Source organism: Sinocyclocheilus grahami, unplaced genomic scaffold, assembly GCF_001515645.1.
Source record: "Sinocyclocheilus grahami isolate Dianchi unplaced genomic scaffold, SAMN03320097.WGS_v1.1 scaffold1113.1, whole genome shotgun sequence".
Lineage (NCBI taxonomy): Eukaryota > Metazoa > Chordata > Actinopteri > Cypriniformes > Cyprinidae > Sinocyclocheilus > Sinocyclocheilus grahami.
The window spans coordinates 257,349-269,848 of NW_015506292.1; the positions used below are offsets into that span (position 1 = coordinate 257,349).

At 36.4% G+C, this 12,500-nt stretch overlaps 1 protein-coding gene across 1 annotated transcript in view; it reads left to right on the top strand.

The window, feature by feature from the left end:
• LOC107566921 (receptor-type tyrosine-protein phosphatase mu-like) overlaps positions 1-12,500 on the top strand; it is a 181,706-nt gene that overhangs the window by 134,087 nt on the left and 35,119 nt on the right. The window contains exons 17-18 of the mRNA XM_016252498.1: positions 9,277-9,445; positions 11,644-11,836. Of these exons, the coding sequence (XP_016107984.1) occupies positions 9,277-9,445; positions 11,644-11,836 (362 nt within the window). The remainder of the gene's footprint in view (positions 1-9,276; positions 9,446-11,643; positions 11,837-12,500) is intronic.

Consider the following 12,500-nt stretch of genomic DNA (forward strand, 5'->3'; position numbering starts at 1 on the left):
TGAACGTTCTGTTCATCTGTGAATCCTGAAAAATAAAATGCATCACAGTTTCCACAAAAATATTCTGTTTTCAACATTGATTATAATAATAAATGTTTCTTGAGCAGAATATTATACTGATTTCTGAAGATCATGTGACGCTGAAGACTGGAGTAATGATGCTGAAAATACAGCTGCGCATCACAGAAATAAATTACAGTTTAACAGATATTCACATAGAAAACAGCTGTTTTATATTCTAATAATATTTCGCAATTTTTACAGCGTTTTAGATCAAATAAATGCACATTTAAAAAATCGTACCAAACCCAAACTTTTAAACGGTGGTGTAAACTTTTACATTTTACAGTCTTTTTCTTTGTGCAAGGTGGCTAACTATTAACAGTTTAACCAGCAAAGCATGGGGGGGGGTCTGTGTGTAACCAGTTATGTCTGTACGGTCACCTGTTTAACCTTCCTGACTAATACAGTACTGACTTGATCCGGATCAGTGTGGACTGACCCGCTTTTCTCTTCTCTGTAAACCTCTGCATGTCTCTCGGCCGTGAGCAGATCCCTTCGTGCCGACCGCAATCTTAGGTGAGAAAGCCTCTGTTTCTGTTCCACACATGACGGTGTCCTGAGAATAGCTTGTTTGTGTTGACGAGAGACAGACAGAAAGTAGATCTGACGCTTCCTCACATTCATACCTGCCTGCTTTTCTCTTCTGTGTGAGACTTGAGGGTTTATTCCTCCCCGAGCCGTGGCTTCACCCCATCCCATCCGCATTCCGTGTCGTGCGTGTGACGTCACGTATGTCTATGACCTCTCATGTGCATGGACAGATAATGTGGACCGGATGAGGGGGGAGTGACAGTGTGGCACGAACGAAAAAAGCGACCCATGGTCATTTCCATCAGTGTCTTCAGATGCGCTCTTCATGCTCACGATAGCGTTTAAAACACACTTTTCAATTGTGCACATGTCAGAGTCTGTGTTTATAACGATCGCATTTATAAACTTTAATAATGGCTCCAAATCACTATATTAAATGAGATCTTGGGTTCAGGAAGTATATTTCCCATTCATCCATTCGAAAGACACGAGGATGCGTACTAACGAGGGAATTACTGAACTAGTAGTCCCATTAAAGCACTTTTGTTGTCTTAAAGGGATCGTTCACCTGATCTATCATTTGCTCACCCTCGTGTCGTTTCTGTCTTCTGTGGAACACAAAACAAGATATTTTAAAGAGGTCATATGATGCAATTTTTTTCAAAGATCATTATTTTGTGTATTTGGTGTAACAGAATAAGTTGACATGCTTAAATGTTCAAAAAACACATTATTTTTCAAATACTGTACATTATTGTAGGTCCTCTATGCCCCGCCTCTCTCAAACGCTTCGTTTTCTACAAAGTCCCTCCTTCCGACAAGCGCAGTCTGCTCTGATTGGCCAGCTGACCCAGTGCATTGTGATTGGCCGAGCACCGCAAGCACACATCGGAAATGTAACTTCCCTTACCATAATCGCGAGCGTCAGCTTTCAAAGTAAATATCAAGACAGTTAATAATGTCGTTAGTTTTACCATCAGTTCAAGCCCGAAAGGGCAACAGAGTCGCGTGACGGACACAGTGATGATGCAGCACACAAGCCACGGTTAAGACAGCTGACGTGCTATGATTTCTGACAGACTGTTCACTCTCCTGTGATGTGACCCTGTTCCCCTCACACACACACACACACACACACACACTCACTCACTCACTCATACACACGCACTCACTCACTCACACACACACACACACTCTCTTACACACACACATTCACACTCTCACACACACACACACACGACGCGTTACTCTGCGCTGCGCAAAACTCCGCATTTGAACAGTCAATAGCAAATACTTAAACTAATAACAAAACATACTTACAGTCGCTGATTCAGAAGCGACAGATTGTCATAGCAAAGTCGGAATTTACCCTTTGTGCACAGCCAGCCTTGTACTCTTCTCGGTTCAAAAAACTGTCCTCCATAAAATGCGTTGCACAAATTCGAACATCTGGGCTGTGCTGTTCTGTTGTAAATAAATCTTAACCAATGATTCCTAAATGCATCTACTTCCGGAAGGCCAAATAAAGTGCTTTTGCTTTCTCCTAGAAACACACAGCGTCTCCCTGACATGCTGCTTCAACACTAACTGCGGTTACTGAAACCACGCCTTCTTTCTTTGCGTGCACATTTGGGCGGCATTATGCTAATATTTCCACATAGTGAGGTAGATATGTGGGGGCGTGTTAGAACGAGCCGTTTTAGGGGGGCGTGGCTGACTCTTAACTTTTATAAAGAATATCTCTTTGGATTTGAGACTTTAGTCTTTGCAACTTTACAGATCTTCTTTATGCACCAAGAGCTTGTAACACTCCAAAGAGAAAGGAAAACTTGAAATCGCATCATATGACCCCTTTAATGTATGTTGGGAACCAAACAGCTTTGGACCCAATTGACTTTCATTGTATGGACAAAAAACATTTTTCTAAATATCTTTCCTTGTGTTGCACAGAAGTCATTCAGGTTTGGAATGACATGAGGGTGAGTAAATGATGGCAGAATGGGGTGAACTAGTCCTTTAACTGACTTTAAGTAGATAGCCGTCTAGTTGTAATGCGTTCATTCAGTCTTGGTTTTTTTAAACAAATGAAGGTTTTAGGCACCCACTGAAGCCGATCTCATCCTTGACATCATGCGACGACCTTCAACGTTGAAGTTTGTTTGAATAAACGTTGAAATGTGGTTGAACTAATATAAGTTATTTCATCAGTTTGTACAAAGGTTAACAAAATACTTAGAAATCAACACAGACATTTTAGTAAGGTCTTTACAAACAGTAAAATGTTGAAACAACGTTGGGATATCAACGTTGATTTGATTTACGATATCCAACCTTGATCAATGACGTGAATAAACTTTGAAATGTGGTCAAAATAATGTACGTTGTTTTAGCATTAAAAAAAAAAGTTAAAAGCTACATGGTTTTTTGACGTACGAATAAACATTAAAACACATTCAACATTGATTTGATTTGCAAAACATTGATTAACCCTTGAATACACATTGAAATGTGGTTGAAATAATGTTGGTTGTTGTTTTAACGTTGAAAAAACATTTAGTGCTAAATGGTTCCAAAAAGATGAACAAACTACTTATAAACCAACACTGGAATTTTAACAAGATCTGTCGGAGAAGTAAAATGTTGAAATAATGTTGAAATTAAATTCAACACCGATTTGACTTTGATCTATGACATTGATAAACACATTAATAAGCAGTGACTTGTGTTTTAAATAATGTCATTTGTTGATTCAACATTTAAAAACAAAAAGGTTGTAAAAAGGTTACCTAAAAACTTCAATTCAACATTGATGTGATAATATATGTACGAAATATAGAACATTGAAACAATGTTGCAAGATCAATGTTGACTCAACTTTTTGAGCCATGACTTTGATTTGCCTATAAATAAACATTGGAATAATGTCAGCTGTTGTTTCAACATTGAAAAACAGTGTTATTTAATGAAAAAAAGGTTCTAAAAAATATAAACAAACAATGACATTTTAGCAAGAACTGAAAAAAAGTAAAACAATGAAACAGCATTGCGACATCAACATTGATTGTATTTGCAAAACTGAACCAAATTATACGCCGGTTCAGCCTTGATCCATGACATTAATTAACCCAAGTAACATTGAAATGGGGTTGAAACAATGTCTCAACGTTGAACAACAATGGCATTTAATGCAAAAATGTTGTAAAAAGCTTAACAGAATACTTGGAAATCAACAATGAAAGTAAATTAAAAAAACATTCAAATGATTCAAACTCGATCCATAATGTTGATTTAATGCAAAAACTTTACTAAAATATATAGAATTCAACATTGAAATTTTAACAAGATTTGTAGAAAAGGTAAAACCTTTAAACAACGTTGCAATATCAACGTTGATTTGCAAAACTGAAACAAAATTCTACACTGATCCGAACTTGGTCAGTGACGTAGATTCACCTGTGAATAAACATTGAAATGTAATGGCAGTTGTTGTTTTAACATTGGTGGCATTTTTGCATTAAACGCCATTTTTCAAAGTACTTAGAATTCAACGTTGAAATCTATAGGAAATCTAAAACAATGTTGATTTGATTTGCAAAACTGAAACAAAATTCAGCAACAATTCAACCTTGATCCTTGACGTTGAATAAACGTTGAAATGTGTTTGAAATAATGTCTGAATGTTGAAAATCAATGACGTTTAATGCAAAAACGTTACTAAAGTACTTAGAATTCAGACTGGAAATTTTAATGAGATCTTAAGGAAAGTAAAACGTTTAAGCTATGTTGCAAGATCAATGTCAATTCGATTTGCAAAATTGAAGCAAAATTCAACATTTAAAGGGTTTGTTCACCCAAAAATGAAAATTATCCCATGATTTACTCACCCTCAAGTCATCCTAGGTGTATATGACTTTCTTCTTTCAGACGAATCCAGTCAGAGTTGTGTCTCAAATGTCTTTGATCTTCCAAGCTTTAGAAGGGCACTCAGCGGGTGTTGCATGCATCAGTCCAAAATAAGTGAAATTAAGAGCATACATCCATAGTAAAACGTGCTTCACACGGCTCCGGGAGGTGAATGAAGACCTTCTGTAGCGAATTAATGCGTTGTTGTAATAAAAATATACATATTTAAAAACGTATAAACACTTTTCTGTCACTTCCTGAAGCTGTCTTACGCGCGTTCATTCCGAGCGGATGACGTAGGACGTATGGCTAGCGCAGGCGCCGGTGAGAAGTGATGAACGCGGAAGCAGAGAGGAGAGAACAAAACAAAACACCAGTCACGAATTAGCAGTATTAAGATTTGTTAAGAAATATGTCTGTGTCTCAAATGTCTTTGATCTTCCAAGCTTTAGAATGGCACTCAGCGGGTGTTGCATGCATCAGTCCAAAATAAGTGAAATTAAGAGCATACATCCATAGTAAAACGTGCTTCACACGGCTCCGGGAGGTGAATGAAGACCTTCTGTAGCGAATTAATGCGTTGTTGTAATAAAAATATACATATTTAAAAACGTATAAACACTTTTCTGTCACTTCCTGAAGCTGTCTTACGCGCGTTCATTCCGAGCGGATGACGTAGGACGTATGGCTAGCGCAGGCGCCGGTGAGAAGTGATGAACGCGGAAGCAGAGAGGAGAGAACAAAACAAAACACCAGTCACGAATTAGCAGTATTAAGATTTGTTAAGAAATATGTCTGAGGATTTCTATATAAGCCAAGTGGAGACTGGTTTTCCTTTGCTAACGCAAGGAAACTTTGCTTCCTTTGCTCCTGTAAACAAACATGGTTTTCGCGAAACTAGCATGCGCTACGCATACGTCCTACGTCATCCGCCCAGAATGGCTTCCGTGTACAACAGTGAGCGCAAGCTACAGAAAAGTGGTTATAATGTTTTAAATATGGATATGTTTCTTACAAGAATGCATTAATTCGCTACAGGAGGTCTTTATTCACCTCCCGGAGCCGTGTGAAGCACATTTTACTATGGATGTATGCGCTTAATTTCACTTCTTTTGGACTGATGCATGCAACACCCGCTGAGTGCCATTCTAAAGCTTGGAAGATCAAAGACCATTTTTAATATAACTCCGACTGGATTCGTCTGAAAGAATAAAGTGATATACACCTAGGATGCCTTGAGGGTGAGTAAATCATGGGCTAATTTTCATTTTTGGGTGAACTAAGCCTTTAAGCATCGAAATGCCAGCTTGAATCACGTGTAGGGCTCGTTTAGGTCTGTTTAGGAAGTTTTATCTGTTATTGCTACAAACGTGTCACGGACCTGAATGGGATTTGTACTTGAGGAACCCGAGCGTTGAGCAGGTTCAGATTCGGCCTCGTCTCATTTCTTCATTTTGACACCTCAGACGGTTCAGCGCAAGTCAGTCAGAACCTCAGATAGTCTCTGGACTTCATGTGTAGCTGCTCTTGCTTCAACTATCTTGTTGCTTACACCCTTTTTCCTCTCTCTTCCTGTTTTCTTTCTTCACATTTAACCTATGTATCCTCTTAAAAAGTGCCCATTAATGGTAAGTTGCCAATCGGCCCTGTGTTTTTTGGGGGTGACTGTCAGTGGGATCTGCCCCCCCCCCCTCTCCCCTCAAACCGTGTCGCCTCTCTCGCATGGCCTTGTGTCGCATTTCGCCTCCCATTAGCTAGCATGGCCGTCACCCGTGGCCGCCCTCTTCATGCATACAGTATATGTGACACCCTCCACTCACCTGCATCCTCAAATGTGCTTTCTTTTGGTTTTGGTGCCCAACCCTGTCGTGAAGGTGCCACATTTAACCACCATTTCACCATTCGTACGACCTCATTTTGACATCGGATAGCCAGTTTCTTTAGCTAGAACAGACGGCTTGGGTTTGTTTCGATGTTACCGGCGTTCTGTTTATGCACACGTTTGGATTCGACTCACCTGTTGTTCTGTGCTCATCTCTTCATGTAGTCGTCAACCTACTGCTCATCCAATCCTTTGCAGTTTTCTTCTGCGTTTGCTGACCGTTTGTCCCTTGCGTTTGTCTTTGTCTCTTTTATTGAAAATTAATTGAATTTGTGCTTAAAACAAGAAAAAATATCTGACAGTGAGATCAGAAAAATAAACTTGACTATTAATGCTATTAATTTTCTTAACCCATCAACAGATTTTTTAGTTATTATTGCTTTAAGCATAAACTCATTTAATTGATGCATTTTTCAAAAAATGACTTAATATTTAATATCTCGCTTAATTTCATAAACTCACTAAATTTTCAGAAAACAAGACTTAGTATCTTAAGTCATTTTGCATCACCAGATTGAAGAAATAAAAACTGTAATTATGACTTTTATAAACACAATATTCTGAGAAGAAAATCCAAATTATAATAATAATTGTGAATCTGATATAAAAACATTTAAATGAGATTAAAAAGTCTGCAATTACGTTTTCTATTTTTAATTCTGTGGCACAAAAAAAAGCAGAATTGCACGATAGAAACGGCAGTTATCTTTTTAAAATTTTTATTCCATGGTAGAAATGGGCTTCCATAATATATATAAGAAAGAAAAAAGTAATAAAAATCACAAAAAAACAACCAAATTACTAAAACTTTAACCGAAAATGAAAAAATAGATACATAAAAACCAACTTAACACTGATTCAGTTTTAAATAATGCAAAATAATTTATAATAATAATGTAAAACGTAATTGAAATAATACTTTAAAATGAAACAGTCATATTCCATTCCGTCATATAATCATATTTTTAATTGTATTATTACACGATTAAATGGAAATATTACTATACTATACTAAAAATACTTTATCTAAAGCTCTATCTAAAATGAAAACAGAAAATGAATAATTTCTTCAGTTTTTGAATGGAAAATGTAACTATTTATTAAAAGAGCAACAGTGTGGTGTTTATTAAAAGTGTCGGAATCCAACATGTGAGCGTCTGGCTCTGAGGAGGTTTATTTGTGGGTGAAACCCATCAGAAGCTTCTGGACCGAACCGTGAAGCTTTACTAGTCGCTGTCGGACGTCACAGAGGTCCTCCTCATGAGCTGAGCGCAGTAATCCATCCACAAACACCTCGAGCATGCTGCGGTGCATAACAATAAAGAATCGACAACTGCATCTCACAACATGCATTATTAAGTTGGGTTGATGCTTGTTTTATTCATGCTTGCGTTGACATCTTTCAGAGAGCGCGCGCGTGTCTGTTTGTCTGATTTGATTCCACCTCCTGCTTTTATCCTCTGCGCCCCTGAGACGAGTTAATGCACGTCCTCTCGTTCTGGACGAATCCAGATCCGGTTTTCAGCATCGCCACAGTTTGGGCTCATGATTCCGGTCATGCGTCTGATTGGCTGTGGTTTTGAGGCTCAGCCAATCACGGCGAGAGGCCTAGAGGGACAGAAACAGCCTGGAGCTTCCTGCCAGCCATTTCTCCATCCGCTCCGTTCCAGAAGATTATTTATTCAGCACCACATTTTTATATTTCAAAAGATTATTTTCCCATCAAGCAAAGTCTGAAAATCATTATTCTCTCCTGTTTCGCTTCAGCAACTCTTAAAGGGACAGTTCACCCAAAAATGAAGTAGTGTCGTCAGTTACTCACCGCAGTAACTTGGGTTTTATTTTTATATTTTATGTTTTCGTTTTAATTTTAGTTACGTTTTAGTGTGTGTGTGTGTGTGTGACCGTCTTGAATATTTAAATGTGTGTATGTGCTGACACTGACGCCACGTGAAAGCACAGCATCTCAGAAGACAGAATAACGAACACAGAAGCAACGTCAGCGTGCATTAGTTGGCTTTAATGTCTGTTTTGATGCATTAAATGCATCTGATTTTCATGACCTTTACAAAACCGTGTAGCTGCTGTTATACTGTGAATATGTGTATTTATGTTATGAGTATATTTACAGTAGAACTTGAGCCTGAGAGCCTGTCAGTGCCAGTGTTATTTTAGTATAATAAAGTTCATTTTTTTCCATTTTCATTTAAATTTTAGTTCAAGTTTAGTAATTTTCTTGTGTGTTTTTGTCATTTTAGTAGTTATATATATATATATGTGTGTGTGTGTGTGTAAATTTATGTCTATATATATATATATATATATATAATTTTTTAGTTTTAGTTCTTTTAGTACATAAAGTTAAAAGAGAAATGTTGCCTTGAAAACTAGCTAATATATAGATTTTGTATTTTATTTGATTTCAGTAACATTTTTTTATTTATGTTTTTTTTTTATACATATATAATATTCATTTTATTATTTTTTTGCAGGGGTGGGGGGGTCAGTAAATTGATTAGAATTGAATAATGTATTTTACTTGTATTGAAGAATTATTCAATCCAATTTAAAACAAAATATAAATAATTTAATATTTCATCATAAAAAAATTATAAAATGTATAAATCACAGAAATACATTACAGTTTAACAGATATTCACAGAGAAAACAGCTGTTTTAAATTCTAATAATATTTCACAATTTTACTGTATTTTTAATCAAATTAATGCAGCCTCGTTGAGCAGAAGAGACTCGTTCAGAAACACGAAAAATCTAACTTTTTAACACTAATGCATTTCAAGATAAGATGCGTTTATATATTTATATTTATTTTCCAGACACAGTGTTGAGCTTTAAAATGAAACTTTGGAATCAAAGTCGTCTTCTGTGTCTGTAAGGCTTCTAGAAGCTTCACGTGATGGAAATGAAAGAGCGTTGCAGGTTAAATCTGATGATAACCTTCTGGTCTCAGACGTAACCTCAGTCACAGAGCTGCTGATAGAGCCGATGTTCGTCAGAAAGCTCTGTTCCTCTGGGTCTACACGGCCCTCAGAAGCCTGCGCTGAGGTTTATTTTCATAATTAGCTGTAATTGCGCGGCGAGGAGAGCGTCTCGTACGGCATTAATGTTTCATGAGTTTCTGTAGCGGAGGAACAAACGTGGGCCGCTGCTGCGTCTGCGTCTACATTTCATTCAATGTAACTGATAATATTCTCAAAGCAGAATAATGTCTGTGAGGGTTGTTTAGTATTATTTTCTGTGGTCAGAGCAGTGTTGGGGAAAGTTACTTTTAAAAGTAATGCGTTACAATGTTGCATCACTCCATAAAAAAGTAACTAATTACGTTACTTAGTTACTTTTTATGGAAAGTAATGCGTTATGTTACTTTTGCGTTACTTTTTAAATCTGGACAGGGCTTGCTTGTTTGTTTTTAAAATAAAAAAGTAAGATTTTTGGCGAATATAAAAGCCTTTTCACACCAAAAGTGAAATGAATGCGCCTCAGGCTGAAGGGAAAGTACAGTAGAGTGCAGAAGAATGCACTTCAACACACTTCAGCAATAAACAAAGACACACAGATGTTCGTCTAACACAGATGTTGTCTAGAGTAATGTGTGTTTATTAGTACGGCTGAACTGCATCATCAGAAGCTCAGAAGCTAATAGAATGAGATTAAATACATAAAGCATATTTGTGTTGTTTAACATTTAGTTATTGCAGGTTTGCCTCATATTCTGAGTTGCATTGTTTTTATTCATTTTGAGGAATACTGAATCTATGTTTGGTTTGTGAGTGAGATGAATTAATGCATATTCATATTTATTTTAGAGCTACAGTAACATCTTCTGATTTCTGTCACCATGGCAACACCAAAGCTGTCAATCAATAAATTGGGAAAAAAAAGTAACTTGCGTTGCTTATTTGAAAAAGTAACTCAGATATTCTCTTGTAAAGTAATGCGTTACTTTACTAGTTACTTGAAAAAGTAATCTGATTACGTAACTCGCGTTACTTGTAATGCGTTACCCCCAACACTGTCTCAGATTTAAAAAACTAGAAGTGGATGTTATGCAATAAACGCTGTATATGTTCTCATGCTCGAAAACCTAGTCAACCGACATGGGCAGCATTTTAAGGCATCATACTGTAGATGCGTAGCATGCCATGAATTGTTTGTGCACAAGATAATCCCAAAATGCATTGCAACACGTGAAAATAAAAATGTATCCAAGATGGCAGATGAGGTCAGAAAAAGGTTAATTTATTAATTTATCATGAATTAGAAGTTTATATAAATATTATAGATTGTAGAAAATTTACAATAATATTACAATATAATTTAATGTTAAATTAAAATATAAAATAATTTAAATATTAGTTTTATTTTATGAATAGGCTTTTAACATTTTGTTTGATTTTAATATTATATAATTAAAATACAAATTAAATGTTAATAATATACTATTAATATTTTGATTTGATGTGATTATTAAATAATTGAAACATTCAATTCAACGTTTCATGATAATTTAATAATGTACTATTAATATTTTTTGTTTGATTTTAATGTTAAATTATTGAAATACATTTTCAATTAAATGTTTAAAATTTGTTTTAAATTTTAATAATATGCTATTAATATTTTTTGTTTGATTTAAAATTTTAAATGTAAATAAATATTTAAATTATTTAAAATGTTTAATGGTAATTAAATGTATAATGCTAATTTAACCATTTTAATAATATACTATAAATGTTTTTGTTTGATTTTAATATTATGTAATTGTAATACAAATTAAATTAAATGTTTATTAATAGTTTTAACATTATGTAATAATAATAATAAATGTAATATTAATAATAATATGTAATAATAGGTGTAATAATATGATATCAGTATTTTGTTAGATTTTAATTTTCGTTTAATTTTAAAATGCACTTAATATTTTTATTGATTTTAATATTAAATTATGCATTTAATAAATGTTTAAAATTAGCAGTTAATTTGTAACAAATAAAAATTTTAATGATGTAAAATTATTGTTTTGTTTTATTTTAAATAGTAAAATAATATAAATATTCAATTAAATGTTTAATAATAATTTAACATTAGTAATTTTTTATTAATGAATTTGTGTGCTCGTTAGAGTAAACATGCTAATGCCAAACCTGAGTAAGCTGAGGTGAGTTTCTGTGGTAACTGAGATGCTGCACATTCTGACTGATGATCATAAAGTTGATTTTACTCTTTTCTCCGACTCTTGATGTCCGACTCCATTCTCATGTGTTGTCCTGACCTTTGACCTGTTGTTTGTCACTCATGTTCGTTCTGCTAACCGTGCTTTTCTCTGTTATATCATTGTGTTTCAGAGCTTCTTTGAAGGGCAGGCGGCGCCGTGGGACTCGGCCAAAAAAGACGAGAACAGAATGAAGAACCGTTACGGCAACATCATCGCATGTACGTAGAGAAGCGTTCCTAACTCTGTGTGAGTGTCTGTGTCTGTGTCTGTGTCTGTGCGTGTGCGTGTGCGCGAGTGTCTGTGTCTGTGTGTGTGTGTGTGTCTGTGTGCGACTGTCTGTGTCTGTGTGTGTGTGTGTGTCTGTGTGCGACTGTCTGTGTCTGTGTGTGTGTGTGTGTCTGTGTGCGACTGTCTGTGTCTGTGTGTGTGTGTGTGTGTGTGTGAGTGTCTGTGTCTGTGTCTGTGTCTGTGCGTGTGCGTGTGCGTGTGCGCGAGTGTCTGTGTGTGTGTGTGTGTGTGTGTGTGTCTGTGTGCGACTGTCTGTGTCTGTGTGTGTGTGTGTGTGTCTCTGTGTCTGTGTCTGTGCGTGTGCGTGTGCGTGTGCGCGAGTGTCTGTGTCTGTGTGCGACTGTCTGCGTCTGTGTGTGTGTGTGTGTCTCTGTGTCTGTGTCTGTGCGTGTGCGTGTGCGTGTGCGCGAGTGTCTGTGTCTGTGTGCGACTGTCTGCGTCTGTGTGTGTGTGTGTGTCTCTGTGTCTGTGTCTGTGCGTGTGCGTGTGCGTGTGCGCGAGTGTCTGTGTCTGTGTGCGACTGTCTGCGTCTGTGTGTGTGTGTGTGTCTCTGTGTCTGTGTCTGTGCGTGTGCGTGTGCGTGTGCGCGAGTGT